A 16,362-nucleotide genomic window follows, 5' to 3' on the forward strand; every position below is an offset into this window, starting at 1 on the left:
CTTAATCGAAATTTTTATTCGAAAATTCAAGCTCCGATTAGGGATTGAAGGAGGTTTTTACTTGACTTCAGTCATAAAATGGATGTACGAGTACATTACAAAAACCAATAACACTAGAGGGACAATCATTTCCATTCAAACACATTAGCTTTCCAAATCAATTTAGAAAACCAATTACAGATGTTCAAAATGTGTAATGACATTGAATTCCAACATATATTTACATGAAAATTGCACCCAGGTATCCAAACAGACCAAACCAAAATCGTCCTATCTTGAGTTCTTAAGGAAAAAATTCCTAACAGCAGCCATACAGCACCAAGAGTAGGCCTGCCGTCTCATTTTGAATGTTGAAAATATAATTATAGGACTAACCAAATCTAGAAGAATGAATTATACAAATCAATCAAAAAAATGAAATAGTTAACACATTATACAACATCCTTACATGGCTATCTCATTCCATTCTCCTCGGTTGATGAAGTCTCAGAGGCAGTGTCATCTGCCGTTGAGTTCGAAATAGTCTCCAAGGAGCTCCCATTTTCGCTATCCGAAACCATAGAAGGCTTCTCTTCATTTGACTTGTTCAAAGACCAGTACATGATGCTCGCTGTTAGTGTGAGCATCATCTTCTGATTGACCTGCAAAAACATATCGAAGTTCTCAGGTTCAAACAACTGGGAAGCCTAAAATTTGAAGCAACCGGGCATATTAATGAATCATTTATGAAAGACCTCCATTATGTCTTCTGGCAGCAGGAAAATGGAGCATCCAAGCTTTCTTGCAACACTGATTATATAGGAGGCATTCATCCGTTTTTCTTCTTCTGCATTGTCAACAAAAGTAGACAGAAATGTAAAAGAAATGATCAGCTCCGTTTCCAAATGTGTCGTTTGAATATCTCTAGAACTACATTGAGCCTATGCATCAGTCCTACCAATTATATTGCATCGACAAAATGTAAAGGATTAAAAGAAGTTGGATAGAAAAGACAGGAATGAGAAACATTGTGACATTTCCACAGTTCCAATTTGCAGTGGACAGTTGTTGGTTATCCTCTGGATGTTTTATCTCTAATTGTTACTTGCTGTTTTTTTCTTACAGTGTTGCTGCATGTAGACGTGTTGAGAATTTCGAAATATAATATCAAAATTCAAAAGTAGAACGTGTATCGTTTTTGTTACTATTATATTTACTTTTATTTCTGACTATCTTAAAATACTACTAGCATTTAGATTGGGGAAAAGGCCTAGCAGAGATGAAGCAGAAAATATGCATCTTGTAATATAGGATAGGTTTACATCTCTTTTAAATCTAACAAGGCTCATAAAAATACCAGTCTCTCCTTTCGTGACAAGGCTCCAATCTACAACCCTGGGCTCCACGGAAGTTAGTAGTTCAAGGAAAAAAATGCCATCAGATAGACTCTTATCCTGCAAAATAATGAGATTTACTTGGCAATGGAACCTTCTTGACACGTAAACACTTAGAAATTGAGCCCAACAGTTTCTAGAATAGTGTATTCCTAGTGAAAAACAAGAAAAAGAGAAAAGTCAATAATATAAACTCATGACACTCACCAAAAGCGAGTTTCTGTATCATGAAGCACATAAACCACAATTTCAATGTGTGAAGAAAAACAAATACTTGTGCATGATACATGTGGTAGATCTCAGAATAAATGTGGGACTTCAAAGGAATACCAACCACAAATTAATATAGGGCAAGTGAATGACTCAATGTAAAAAACCTAGACTTATCATGTGAGCACTTGGACTCAAATGTCTCAATGAAATCTGCTGGTGTCTTATGTGACTCTCAATATCAATCTAAAAAGAATTGTAAGACATGACTATTAAAGAAATGATAACAGCAGCTTGTTAAAATCTGCAGCTAGACAAGTGAATAATAAAAATTCCAGAAGTTACCCCAGAACTGCCAAGAGAAACATGAAAATGACCCCAGAACTGTTCTCAAATAATAACTAAATAGAATAAAAATAAAAAAAATTAAAAATCAGCAAGAAGCATGCCTAGACAATGTTGTAGTTTCTTAGCCACCAGAGGCTAAGCCAACAATAACACTTTTGAGTCTTCAACTTGATATTTTTACTAATCAATAGTTTCAAAAAAAAAAAAAAAAAATTACCTTAAAGCTGTAGATACGAGAATGTCTTCCAGCACTCTTCACTTTGGCATTAGCCCAATTCAAAATATCTGCATCTCCAAACTCTTTCTTTTCAGAATGAGTTCTGAGATTCTTCAGAAGCTGGAGGGTGTTGTAGCGCATCAATTGCCACAGATAAGCTGGAAGCAAGGAAGACACATAAGCATGTGCAAAGAAAAAAAAAGGAAGTTCTTGAGAAATGATAGAGATTCAAATGCCTCTAAGAAAGAAACATTAGGAAAATATGGTCGGCAATAAGCAAGGAAAATTACCAAGTGTGAGTTTCTTATTTCCCTGAACAACGTCATTCCCAGCAATGTTAACCAAGGAAAACTTTAATTGCTTCCCAATCTTCACAACTTGGTTGCAATTTTCTACTTTTCTGAATGGCATTTTTATGGGAGGTTTGGTAGCCATCTTCCAATTAACTATCCCTGGTGACACTTTGTCAAGGGCCTCCAGCAAAACCCATCTATCAAAACACAATGAAATGAATCATCAAAATTAAATAATAGAATAGCTGAAGTACAAGATTAAACACTGTTCAAGATATAAGAAAACTCACCCATCTCGAAGATCCTCAAAGACACTGTTGACATATGCAGAATTTCCTAGACTATTGATCCATAATCGAAATGCCATCTCTTCCCTAGAAACTTCTGTATCATCCGAGATGGTTTCCAAAAAAGAGATCTGCTTGGTCTGCGAGGATAGACCATTCCTACATGCAAATCTTGTTGTTAATCAGCACATCCAAAAAAGAAAAAAGAAAATTGTGCATCAATAAAGAAACAAAGATGAAGAAAATACATTAGGTAATAACACAGCGATTTCACATCTAATAAACAAAGCTAACAAATCTGGAATAAAAGCATGTCCCATGGTTCATTGTAGTGCAGTCACAGTAAGAAGATCTAGTTTTTTAACTCTTTACCTGTGCTGGAATATATGAGCAACAAAAGCAAGGTTAAGATTGGGCGAGCCATCAACAATATCTTTGGCAGTTAAATATCTTTTGCAGCCCATCCTATCTGCACGTTCAAGTACCAGTTTTGCTTTTTCCAGCGGACTCTTTGCAGACTTTATCACAGGGCTAGCATGTTCTGGTGCAAGAACGTTTAGTAGGCATCCATAAGCCTCTCCATCCTGCAGCATTGCATAGTAAACATTTAGTAAAAGCTATTGTGTCCTTATAGAGACAAAACAATATTAAATGCCAATCCAGATAATTTTAAGGGACAAATCCAAATTTATCTGCTAGAGTGAACCAAGAACCCAAGCAAGTATCACAGAGAGTAGTACTGTACAAGAGCTGAACATTTACATGAACACCATAAATAAAGAAGTTGTGAAAAAGTCTCCCACTCGGCATTTTATAGTGCCCTATATCCTCTGTACGAGATTAACCCCTATGTTTCTATTATAACACTATTAAGTATTTACAAAAATGTTCAGAAACTGAACAAAAATTTGTCCAAAACAAGGAACATTGAAGATGTATTCTGGAGTGCTAGGTAACCACATCTTGATAACACATGACCTCACAAGTGCAGATTTCACCAGAGCCCAACAACTATAAGAATTTATTCAGTGAAGTGTAATGATTTACACTTCAGAGGTAAAATCAATGTCCTCTGTCACAAGATGATGTCAGAAAATGGCCACAGTAAAACAGAATAGCACTGAGAAGAACAGAAAAGATGCAATCAAGAAAGAATCATTATGGGGGGGTTAGTGCCCCAAAGTGGATTCTTGAAGATCAAGTCATGTCCAACATGAAGATCATGTCATGTCATGTTCATGAAGATCAGGTAAGAATTTGTGTTAGTGTTGACGACTTCATGTGCACTGGAAAACAGTTTCCAGTGTTAGTGCCCCAACATGAGAAAAACATAAAAAACAAGAGAATTTCTAAACCTTTACAGTGCACTTAATTACAACATAATCCTTAAACCCCAAATTAGGTAAAACAACCATTATTACTACACGAATAAGTTATTGAATGTATAATTAAATATACTAATATATTTATTAATTGAATTAGATATTTTATTGTACATTAATATGGTAATTACATGAGCCAATGAAATACGTATATGATTAATTACAAATAATAAATAAATAACATTATAAATAAATAAAAAGTAATACATTAAGTTATTAATTTATTAATAACATATGATATATTTTAACCTAAAAATGAATAATTTAAGAGAAAAAATTGATCTAATCATAACTTTAACACACTATATATTTGTACATAATATATTTTATGTATTATTAATTAATAATATATTATCACAAAATTTAAAACCATTGGTTTAATTAACTATAACAATCGGATAATTATGCCAAAATAATTTATCAAACATTTATTTTAACAATATTTTAATTATAACTATTAAATCACTATTTTAATATAGTAATTTATAAATAAAAATAATTATTATATAAATAAAAATTATAAATTAATAATTTTTATGAAGATAGTTTAATTTTTCCTAACTTAGGAAAAATTAAACATCTTCGTCTTCCTCAGCAGCGAGCCAGTGGGGCGATGGCGACGGGAACGGCTAGGCAAAGGCAACGACCGGCGACGGCGGCGGGCAACGCCGACAGAGGCGGCGCTCCGACGGTACGCCGAGAGGGAGCAGAGAGGGAGGCCGAGAAGCTCTGTAAATGCTCGACCTCCCGTGCTCTGCGGGAATGAGAGAGGGCTGCGGAAATGAGAGAGGGAGCAGAGAATGAGAGAGGGCTGCGGGAATGGAGACGAGAGAGGGCTGCGGGAACGAAGACGAGAGAGGGCTACGGGAAAATCGGAGAGAGGGAGACCGGAGAGAGACGGCGGAGACGAGAGAACGAGCAGGGAGCTTGGGCTTCACGGAGACGACAGAGGGCTGCGGGAACGAGAGTCGCTGTGTGCGGGAATGAAACGATCGAAATGAAAAAAAAAACAGAGATGGTCGAGCCAGAGAGAGCCCGCGCGAGAGAATCAAGTGGATGATTCTCAAAATCGGGCGGAAAGCACTTTCCGCCCGTTACTCTTTACACATGAACTCTTGGTTCATGTATATTCATGTACATGACATGAATTTTGGCGCCCCCTAACGACATCAGGACATGAACTGCGTAATGCGCTTGAATATCATGTCCTGAGTCATGTGCACTAACCCCCCCTGTATGTTCCCTGCACTGCTTTTCAGTTCAAGAAACATGCATAAGAGGGTGAAAAGAGATAAAAAGGAAAAGCAGAAAGCAAAAATATCAGAAGAAAATTCCATGCCTTGTAAGTAACCCAAGATATTACCAACCTTGATATCTGAAGAAAAATTCGTTATGGACTTTTTGTAGCCTCCTTTCTTCAATTGAAAATTCATCCACTTCAGTAAGATCTTTTCTGGAGGTAAGTTCATTAGCTCTTCCACGTCCTGTGCAATTACAGGGTACATTATAGAGTTACTAGAATGTAGATTATTTAGATGTTCGCCGAAACACTAGAGAGAGGAGAACCAAACATCAAAGAGCAGGGGCTTTACCTGACTTTCATCAACTAACTCTACTAGTTGAGGTGTTTTCTTTAAGTTGAGGTCTGCCAACAATTGAATCTATGATTGACAACAATAAACCAAAAACCCTACTGTCAGGCTTCATATGTTAATATTACCTTGAACTCTTAAGTTAATTAACCTCAACTTCACATTTTTCAGTATTACTAGAGCACAATGTTTACAATGCTGCCAGCAATCAGACAATAAGCAGATATCAGTCTTTAAAGATTTCCAAATTATCACACATGAAGTGACATACAGGAACATACCTTAATGATTTGTGATATCAATCCCACGACAAGATGAGGCTGAAGGTGTGAAACAAATACAAAATCAGTACTTAAAGGAAGGAAATACAAATCAGAAGTAACTATTCAGAAACTGACACCAAGCAATTGTAGAAACAAAAAATGATAAACCAGTCAACTTCTATAGTCCAATCAAAGTGAGTTAAAAAAATAATAATAACAATAAAACCCAATAAAAAAATCCAAACTGTTGATGGCTGTGACACACTCGCATGTACATAGACCAAAACCTAGGAGCAAAAATTTGGTAAATTATTACATTGCAAATAGTCTAATTACTTCATCCTGACCTCCACACTTGGGACCTATATTATCCCTTCTTAGCACATAAGAAACTGAAGCTTAAGCAACATGAGAACAGGCTTCAACCACAAATCGAACTCCATGATAACTTATCAAAAGTCACCAGAGGAATAAAAGAAAAGACATTAAGAACCACATTTACATATATGAGTTTACAACAAGTTTCCAGTGGATTAAAAATTAAGGGAAATTTATAGAGTCATCATTTTAAAATCTATTCCAACTAAAATGCCTTTATACGGAGACTGTCCAATCATATACATTGAGAGCATCATAATCCAGTGCTTCTGAAGTGGGTAGTGAAACACATAGACCAGAACCATCCAAGAACTGATAAAAACCACTGACAAAGTAAAAAATGCTCACCCGGCCCTCAGCTAAATCTTGTGTCCCAATATTTACAACGGTACATCCAATAGCCTTTGCGGAATTTAGACAGAGAGTGTGATTCTCGTTCTTTTCCCATGGATTTAGCACCCTTTTAGTATTGATTGCTCGTTCATCTATTGTCCCAGGGACCGCTACATTGATAAGCTTACTACCTCAAACAAATCATAAAAATTAGTACTATTCGCTACCAATCAACCAACCCAAAAAAAAAAAAAAAAATGCACAAGAAAACTAAAAATTACCAGAGCAGTACTCCAGTCTTCGCGATCTCAAACAGATCACTACTTGAAGGTTCGATAGGAAGATACTTTTTCAAGAATGGGTCTTCGCCAAGATAGTTATTGATATGCGAAACATAAGAAGATTTCTCCGACTCGCTAATAGTGTGAAGCAATGTCGTAGTCGCCGCCTTCAAGAATGCCGACGAGTTCTTTGTGCCACCGCCGCTTTTTGAATTTACATGAGATTGTAAATTCAAGTAAACCTATACAAGCAACAGAGAACAAGAAATTTAAAATACAATGTTGACCAGAGAAAGAAGTATCGAACAAGAGACGGATCTTTTCACCAAACTTACACGAAGAAAAACTTCAAAATCAACATCTTGGTCCATGTCTTCGAAGGATTTTCGGATAAAAGCCGATCTTTCTTCTTCGGTCAGATTCTCTCCAACGCCTTTTAACTTAGACATCTTTGTAGGAAGATCCGAAAGCTTCATCTGGCCGTGCTCACGTCTCATCGAGAGGAACTGTCAGATCAAATTAGCATCTCGATGAGTTAAAAGTAGATTAAAAAAAAAAAAAAACTGCGAAAATAAAAAACGGGTGCGGGTTTCTCGTTGGTACATGAGATTTCAAGCTGCGCAGCTCCACTTGCGTGAACTGGTTCTGGAGCCATGGATCCGAGACAAGGATTCCAACATAACCAGACATCTCTCACAGGCAAAATGGAAGACTTCGAGCGACAGCACGAGGAGAGAAATGGGTTCGAAAAACTTTACAGGTAGAGTAGATCTTCTATAAACGCTTCTTCCTGCTTGCTTTTGTGAGGTGCAAGCGGGAGGAGTGGCGGGGACAGTAGCAGAGACAGAGAAATGAGGGAAGAGAAGTTTAGAGCTCCGTATGAGAGAAGGGAGAAGGGGCAAACGTGGAAATATGCACGTGGCTGACGAGATCTTTGAACTTTCAAATTTGGACGAAACTGCCCTTTCCAAATTCAATTTAATTAAAATTTAAACCCCCCGGACCCAAATAGTCCCCTCCGGATTTCTCGATTTTCTTTATAACATAAGTGTAAAGTCAAACATTATAAAGTATAAAAATATTTCTGAGTAAAGGGCATTTCAGTCATTTAAGGGTCAAAAGGGTACGTTAGGCCGAAAATTTTGAATTGAAAGCGGGGCCGACACGAGGAGGAAGGCGGGGTCTGGGGCGGTGCGAAAAAGTAGGGGTTTGGGAAAGGGCGGAAATGCCGTGTGCGAAAAATATCGAATAAATTAAAAAAGACGGCCAAAGGCTTTGAAAGGCCAAACCCCACCTCCCTCACATTATTGCTTTCCATTCTTTTTTTCTTTGCTGTTTCTCTGCCTAAAGCCCCTTCCACTCTCTCAAGTTGTTAACACCAACAACACCCCAAAGGTCTAGGGGTGACCTCCCCTTCCTTCTCTCACTCTTAACACAATCAAAGCCCCCAAAGTTGGATAGGGTATACTAATCCAATACGAAAAGCTAATGAGGATCGGCTGTTGAGATAATTGTTATTTGGTTATCTATGATCGGACGGTTGAAATAGTCATTGATCAGACAACGGAGATATCCATTTCTCATGTTTCTCTCTTTCGTTTTGCTAGAGGAAGTCGTATGGTTGGTCCCGCCTTAAAGGTTGGAGACATGTGGGACGAGGGAACCTAAATGTCTTTAAAAAAAAGTTATTCATTTCTATTAAAAAAGGAATATGCATACTTGAGACAACCTTGAAGATAAGCAAATAATTGGAGAATTTAAGCTAAAATGCACTTTATTTTTTATTTGCACGCAATTAAAAATAATAATTTTACTTGGATTATTAAATACATAACAAACTTTGTTTCGTATCCTATTAAAATATGTCATCAGGCTAATGTTCTCTGCCTTTTGGATCGAATTTTCGACCCAAATTTAACCCCTCCTTGTTTTACTAACTCATCCTTAAAACCTTGTCTATGGAGGGGGTGGGGATGTAGACAAACCTTGTGCATTGTTAGGTCAAGGACATGTTCCCTTAACCCTGACCCACAAAAATACCCTTTATAATTTTTAAAATGACTTATATTTTTATATTCAAAAAAATTACTTCGACCTGGGTATTTGAAAAAATAAAATTTTTACCTATTGCACACATTTTTTTTTAGGTTATATTTCATTGTAAGATTTATTATTTTATCTAGTTGGATGCACATGAAAAAAAATAGTGATAATTTATAATTTTGATGATTAAAATTCTCTCTCAAATTTTTATTCCTTTTATTTTTCCCGAAATTTCATCCTTTTATAAAAGAAATTTATTAACTAAGAGAGAAAGTGATTTTCTTTTAATGATTTCGTGCTGCCAAACAATAGAAAATAACTTTCTTTCCCTTTCTTTTCTTTTCTTTTCTATGGATTCCTTCACCATTCTCTTCGGTCTATTTTTTTAAACCTTATATATCATGTCTCTCAAAATCCAACACGTATTATATGATACGATACGTAACACTAACACCGATATGCCTAGAATCCCAACAACAGATATACGGTGTTTAGACACTATTGGATGAGACTCCCTCAAAATGAATATATTTATGCCTTTAAAATAGACACCGTGAAGTCTTTCTTTCAACTCTGCATGTCGACTCCAATTCCTTTCGTGTTCTTCTCTATTCAGGAAGTTTTCGTTTCAGAAACAAGAATCCCCCCAACTTCTCAAGCACATTCCCGACTCCAGGGAGACAAAGAAAGATGCTCAGAAAGAGAGAAAGGGATGGACAGGGCCAGACGAAAAAGAAGAAGAAAAAAAACTAAAACTAAAAGGGATCGACACAAGTTGGATAAGCCTAAGGTGGGGGAAAGGCAATTAGGTGGGTGGCACATTAGTGCCATTCCCACTGAAACCTTGCGCTGACCTTTCCCATCCATTGTGGTCCAAAACCTGTCTTTCAAAAGCATCAACAATGTCTCTCTCCAGTAATGACTTCCAGTTTCCCAAGAACTAGTAATTTCAGTGACTGAGACCCTTCAACGCGCTCTGCCTCCGATCCATCTCTCTTTCGTAAGTGCTCTGGACCCACGAAGACTTTCTCTCAGTTTTACTCTCTATTTATAGAGGCCAGGGCAGCCACCACTGGGTTTGTGACCAATGTTCTTGTCGAGATCCATTGGAGAAGAGAGAGAGTACAGCTTCATCTCACCTTGGAGTCGAGAGAGAGAGAGAAAGCTGTACCCTCTCTCTTCTCCAGTTTGTCTCTGATGTAATGCTTCCTTCGTCATCTGTTCCTTTCCTTGCTCCAGTCCTCTACCATGTAAGTTCCTGTATTAACACTTCTGCTGTCCACGAATTTGTTTTGCAGGTTGCAGCAGCCATTTCTGAGAATGGTTTAGATGAGCAGGCAGAGATATTCTATCGGAATTCAAGACTGTTTTTAATGGAAATGAATAAAATAAATAGCCTCTATGGTCTTGTCGATTCTTTTCTAATATTTTAACTGCTGCAAAATGATGTTTGTGAAGAAGCTATCGTAAACAACATCAGACGTGCATTAACAAAGAAAGAAGCCTACGAGACTCTTCCAGAGAAGCATGCTTGGATTTTCTCTCTCTTCTCCTTGCTATGTATCTTAAACAGTTAGAATTACTTGCATTTTCGCTATTTCCCTTCTGTTTAGGATCATTTGTGCTTAATGAAGCTAGCCTATCATTTGGGCTTACTTAAGGGTTTAATTACTCATTTATCAAATGGAACAACTAATTATTTTATATCTAATTATCTGATTAGATAAATAGAGATGAAGCTAATTATGCAATTTCCAACCTCTCTCTATGTGAGTGTAAGAAAGAAGTTATGTAGAATATTTAAGTCAAAGATAATTTAAATAGATATTTATAATTTTATACTTCGTCTCCTTCATTTTGGAAAATCTCATTTAACAGATGCTACTGAAAGCTTTAATAATCAACAACGAAGCTGACAGGAGAATTGTATCGAATACTTTGCAGATTTCCAATTCAGAAAGCCATTGCTAGCGAAGCAAATAATTCTTGTCTGCTATACATGAATCGCCTACAACTTCAAGATACGATAGCCGGGATTAGCCTGGGATTCCCATCAGAGGTCAGCTATTCCTGATTTGAAACAAAATACTGTATTTACGGAAAAGAAACTTCATGTAAATATCTTTGGAATCGACAACCCAGAATGGATTTTGTTACATACTTTGCACAGAATCAAACAAAGTTGTGACTTCAAGCAGGACTCGTTCCCCTTTTAAAACAATTCTCCATCTGGCTTCCAGATTTCTTTTTCCTTGTTCTCTCTTTTTTCTGTCCATTCTTTCCATCTGTGTGGCATAACCCACATGGATTTCTGCTTTCGTTGATGCATTGCCCTCTACAGAGTGGATTCTCTTTCCAACCACCAGTGCAGCTCATGTAAAGCATATTATGTATGTATTGAGTAGTACTTTAGCAAGATATATCATATGCATAACAACCTTGTAAAGGCAAAAGAAGAAGATTTGATCTCCCTCTCTCTCTCTCTCTCTCTTATTTTTTTGTTACCTGTTTGGTAAACCAAAGAATTTAAATTAATGAGATCGGATTTATTGAAATTTCAACAATAATATGATTTTTTTTTTGGATTAACACAGAGATTGTTGTTGAATCATGCTTGAATTACATCCATGGTTGTTTCCATGTTGTGCCAGCCAAATCATGTGGAGCAGAATTATTATAGATTTTTTCTGAGGTAATCGTTAGAAAAGATTCTAATTGCTTGCTTGTTTTTAGCCTTTTTATTTCATTTATTCCATATATAGTAGTAGAAGATGATTTTAAAACCAAAGGAGTTTGATGATGTGGGAGGCCTTTAGTTGCCTTTACGCCTTCAACCAAAAACAGGAAAAGGCTTTCATGCCGTAATTTCGAACCGAAGGGGAGGCAGTTTCTTAACTTTCTTACCTTGGGAGCTGAAGCTCAGGAAGCATCCGGTTCCATCCTTCGGAGTTCAGACAGCCCTACGAAGAAGGCGAGGCAGCATCGAGCTGGTTCGCTGGTGCTGATTGCTCCTTCAGATCTCTGCCAAGTAAAGAGAATCAACTATGGCGGCGGGCTCCGCCTGCCCGCCCAACTCCTTCCGCTTCAATTCCACCCTTTGCGCCTGCAACCCCGGTTACCTCTTGGACCCCACCGGAGGCAGCTGCACTCTCTTCCGCGTGGCGCCCGAGGAGTGGGCCTTCAGCTCCGGAATCAACTACGCCATCAAATTCCCCGCTACCATCTTCTCCTTTGACTCCATTACGAAGATCACTAACTCCCAGGCCATCTTTCTTGAGGCCACGCTTGTGGCTCTCCTCTCCTGGTTGCTCTTCTGCTTGGCGTTGCGGTTTGGAAAGATTAACGACGGGAATTCTATCTGGTTCACCCTCCGCTGGTGGATCAGCCGGTTGGACTTCGTTTACGCTACCCAACATTGGCTGGTTCGTGTTCTCTACTTCACTTCAATCACTTGTTAGTTCGCAATTTTAAAACTCTTATTCTCGGCTTATTGCGGAATTTGATAATCCTCAACGCTAGTTATTTGAACGATTCTGAGCTTGCGGAAATTGTGGAATCTGGGTGGCTAACATTGGGCCTAAATCTTCTCTGAAGAAGTTTTTGACGGGTCAACTGTAGTCAATAGTAATACAACGGGGCATTTCAACTAGGTTAGCTTACAGTACACATTAGCTGCTTTGGCGTTAGAGGTTCGTTAGAGATAGTTCACTTCAGATAGTGTTCTTTCACGACCATTTGGAAGACATTTAAAGTGTTAAGCTTAGTAAATCACCTGTATGGAACCGCTGTTGAGCGTATTCTTGACTGGCTTCTATCTTATGTAGGATGACCAAAAGGTCGTGAGGAAGCGAAAGACAGAGCTGGGTGGAACTTTCTCTGTAGCTAGCTGGATTCTTTTCATTGGTTTACTTGCCGCGTAGGTGGCTCATGGCACCCTACATTGTACATAAGTACACAAACTGCTATTGTTTATGTCCTGGATCGACTTTTGATTTGGTAATGTTCATCGTGCTGCAGGTTGCTTTACCAAATTATTGCCAAGAGGACAGTTGAGGTGCATAATGTTAAACCAACAAATGCACCCGACTTAACCTCCTTTGTGAATGACATGGAATTTAATATAACAACAATCTCTAGCATGAGCTGTTCACATCTACGTGGGCTTGATACTTGGGTGACAGGAAGCCCTGGTTCTGTGGATCATAGAGTTTCCCCTTTGTCGACCATTGCAAATTATTCTTGCCACAATACAAGCAGAGGTCCCACTATCACTATTAAGTGCAACAGGTGTGAGATGCCACTGGATAATAACTTCATTTCATGGCAGTTTGTTGATCTGCCTAAAAGTCCGGCTATGGCTGTGGGATTTCAATTCAACCTAACAGCAAAAGCACATGGTGACAACCGTCATGTTGGCTTTGTCAGTGGCACATTGAAGAATGCAACCAATGACATTGAGAAACCGAACACCTTTAGGGGACTGGACGTGAACATTCTACAGTTTCATCTGTTTCCTAGGATATATCATAATTTTCATGGCTTAAAGCTTATTCAACCTCTGTTTCATGGATTTCTTCCGGGTTCTTCGATGGTTGACACAAGCCAGCTCCAAGCATCTCTACAAAATTCTGAGGATGGGTTAATAAATACCACATTGCATGTGAACTTTCTCTCAGATTACATAGTTGAAGTTAATAGCCAGAACATTCTGGGCCCAGGTAATTATTTTTTGTATCAGTGTTTTCATCCAGATCTTGACACAAAAAATTATTAATTCCTGTTTATCACGCATGCAGTGAGCTTCCTTGCTGATCTTGGTGGCCTCTATGCCTTCTGTATTGCACTTTTCTTATGCTCTTTATTGCAGGTAAGTCTAGTTTGAATGAACCATGCTGGGTTCTTGTATTGGGTCATATGGATTAATTTAATTATTTTATTCAAAAATCCTATTCAATGCAGTTAAAAAAAAAAAAAACTCTCATTTGAGACAGTGACAACAACACTAAATATTTAGCATTCAATGACATAAGAAACAAATATAACAGCAGATGTAAGTATTCATCACTTAAATACACTACAAAACATAGCTTTTAAAATGGAGAGAACTATTGCTTGTGCTTTCTGATTGCAAATATTCATACTATTTTATTTTATTTTTTAAAGCACCGCAGAATTTTATTTCATCTTCACTTGCTTGTTTTCGTGATTCACCAAAGTTTGAAAAAAAAACACTATAGGCTTAACTAGTTCAGTTTGTAGTTTGAAAACAGGGTCAAGAAACTTCGTGAAGAAGATAAAGTAATGCGAAATATTAGAAGTCGAAAGCGAGCTCAACTGCATTGGGATAAGGTGAGCATCTAAGAGGTGGAAAACAAATTTCAATTAGTCTGGCAAAGTATGGGTTGATGGATTACTAATATTTAACTGATTATTACTTATTTAATCTTTTATAACAAGTTGAGGAAATATGTTATGTACACATATGGCGTTAACCAACTGGATGAGAGGTCAAACAGGCATGCTTCAAACAATTGGATAGCTGAATCTCTGCACCGAAGAAAACCAAGTAGGGGGAATTCAATTTATCTTGACAAATTCACCGATTCCATCACTGAGACGGTAAATGCCTAATTATTTCTGTAAACCTGGTGAACTTGACCTTTCGTGCATAATATTAAGGACTGTCATTTTGTAGAATACACTTCCGGAGGTGACTCACACTCAAGAGATACAACTGTGTCTTGCAGAGGCTACTCCAAATCGTGGTGGGAGTTCTCCACATTTAGATAATGATAATGTGAGTCCGTTCTTTCTGATTATTTGGCTTATTACATATCAGTTATGGCAAACCAGAAATTTCATGTGGAAAATGCCTTAAAGATGCACAGATCTTGCTGAAGATGATTAAACTGAGATCTTCTCAAAAAAAAAGATATAGTATAATACCCCGAGAAGTTTGAGAGTCAGGAAATTGTCTACTTTATCTGTACATGTTTCATGTGTTATTGCTTGGACTATAGACAAAAATTTTGTTGAATTTCTGGAAAGGATAAATACTCACTAACTTATATAATTTGAGTTCAATGAGCCTCTATCCATAATAGAGGAAACAAGTAGAATCTAATTACAATTAAACTACCCTTGTCCCTGTTTCACCCGAAGTTAAACACTAAAAGATAAATCCTAGAACAATTAAACAACTAAGCATAAATAGAAGACTAACATAACTAAAATACCTAACTGGGACTCTTCTATGAGACTCCTGCTTGTGAGACTCGTGTAAGACTCCACCATAATAATTATGGCTCTATGAAACTTCTTACTATGAGAATCATGTAAGGCTCTTCCATATTTACTCTACAACAATTTTGAATAGGGCCAGCTGTTACATACCATTTTTGAGGGAAAAAATTACAGATGATCTATCGTGATTTAATCTTGCATTTCGAACTTTCACCATCTTACCTCACATCACTCAATGTGAAACACTTGACTGAACTTGAGCTCTTTGTACCCATGTGCACTTGCCATATGTGAAGTTCAAGAGGAAATCTTGAGAGGATTAGCAATCCCTAAGATCATGACCTGTTATCCAACACTTCACTTGTATAGCCTCCTACAGTCTATCATGATGCCAAATGTGATCAAAACTAATAACTTTCCTTTTTGGACAAACTTTTGTGTTCTCTAGATTTTCTACCTTCACTTTTTGGGTGCTTGGTGGGGAGAGGGTGGTACCGCTCTCCTCCTATCCCCGATATGGAAATCGATTTATAAACTCCTCCCAGTATTCAAAGATGCTACCTTGTTTCACACGGGCAATGGAAGGACCCTCTTCTTCTGGTTGGATGAATGGTGCGGCCCCAACTCCGACTTCCCGGGGCTGTATAGGGTGGCTTGAGACCTCTCTTGCTCAGTGGCTAATTCTTGGAGGGATAAGTCGTGGAATCTCCCATTCCGCAGGGGACTAAATGGTGAGGAATTTTCGGCTTTTTGCTCTCTTCTTACCAGACTCAACAGTATTATTATCCGGGAGCATACACTTGATAAGCTGACTTGGAAGCCTAGTAATAATGGCCGATTCACTGTTGTTTCTTCTTACTCTCATATAAAAAAGCAAGACTACAGTATGCATGAGAACTAGGCAAATTTGGCTTGGAAACTCTCAGCGCCAAGCAAAATCAATTTTTTCGTGTGGTCAGCCATCAGAGAACAAATCCTTACTTTTGACAACCTTCATAGGAGAGGCTTCACTGCCCCTGATCTTTCTTGTCCCCTTTGTAGTGTATGCGATGAGACAGTCCAGCATGTCCTCTTACACTGGATTTTCTTGGCAAGTTTGGATGAAGATTTTTCAGAAGA

The 16,362-nt window shown here is 37.8% G+C and overlaps 2 protein-coding genes across 4 annotated transcripts in view; one reads left to right on the forward strand and one right to left on the reverse strand.

Moving 5' to 3' along the window:
- Positions 1 to 197: 197 nt before the first annotated feature.
- On the reverse strand, positions 198 to 7,789 carry LOC137943758 (fimbrin-2-like). The gene is made up of 14 exons (XM_068789197.1): positions 7,561 to 7,789; positions 7,293 to 7,463; positions 6,958 to 7,199; positions 6,692 to 6,863; positions 5,984 to 6,022; positions 5,703 to 5,771; positions 5,478 to 5,594; positions 3,101 to 3,312; positions 2,732 to 2,887; positions 2,439 to 2,638; positions 2,149 to 2,306; positions 1,337 to 1,433; positions 735 to 826; positions 198 to 641 (listed from the first exon to the last, which is right to left on the reverse strand). Exons 1-14 carry the CDS (start codon positions 7,645 to 7,647, stop codon positions 453 to 455), a joined length of 2,001 nt encoding a protein of 666 aa, XP_068645298.1. The 5' UTR covers positions 7,648 to 7,789; the 3' UTR covers positions 198 to 452.
- Positions 7,790 to 10,916: 3,127 nt separating this feature from the next.
- The window catches only part of LOC137957080 (uncharacterized), a 13,794-nt gene continuing 8,348 nt past the window's right edge, over positions 10,917 to 16,362 (forward strand). The window contains exons 1-9 of one of the 3 annotated variants that reach the window (XM_068804797.1): positions 10,917 to 11,059; positions 11,595 to 11,692; positions 11,817 to 12,422; positions 12,825 to 12,916; positions 13,018 to 13,718; positions 13,797 to 13,867; positions 14,260 to 14,349; positions 14,458 to 14,619; positions 14,696 to 14,797. In XM_068804797.1, coding sequence (XP_068660898.1) covers positions 12,045 to 12,422; positions 12,825 to 12,916; positions 13,018 to 13,718; positions 13,797 to 13,867; positions 14,260 to 14,349; positions 14,458 to 14,619; positions 14,696 to 14,797 — 1,596 coding nt within the window. In that variant the 5' untranslated portion in view covers positions 10,917 to 11,059; positions 11,595 to 11,692; positions 11,817 to 12,044. Of the gene's footprint in view, positions 11,060 to 11,321; positions 11,391 to 11,594; positions 12,423 to 12,824; positions 12,917 to 13,017; positions 13,719 to 13,796; positions 13,868 to 14,259; positions 14,350 to 14,457; positions 14,620 to 14,695; positions 14,798 to 16,362 lie in introns of those variants that run through there. The other 2 variants (XM_068804805.1, XM_068804788.1) reach the window with 2 other exon arrangements.

Source organism: Aristolochia californica, unplaced genomic scaffold (genome assembly GCF_029961685.1).
Source record: "Aristolochia californica isolate CCGP_79_NKW_82.1479 unplaced genomic scaffold, dmAriCali1.0.hap1 SCAF_1, whole genome shotgun sequence".
Taxonomy (NCBI): Eukaryota; Viridiplantae; Streptophyta; class Magnoliopsida; order Piperales; family Aristolochiaceae; genus Aristolochia; species Aristolochia californica.

Excerpts from the sequence above, each read along its gene's own strand:
- LOC137943758 (XM_068789197.1), bottom strand. The coding sequence starts at position 7,647 with ATGTCTGGTTATGTTGGAATCCTTGTCTCGGATCCATGGCTCCAGAAC. Across the intron at positions 1,434-2,148 it reads CTCGTATCTACAGCTTTAAG|GATAAGAGTCTATCTGATGG; the intron begins GTAATTTTTTTT and ends ATTATTTTGCAG. Across the intron at positions 827-1,336 it reads TGTCACGAAAGGAGAGACTG|AAGAAGAAAAACGGATGAAT; the intron begins GTATTTTTATGA and ends TTGACAATGCAG.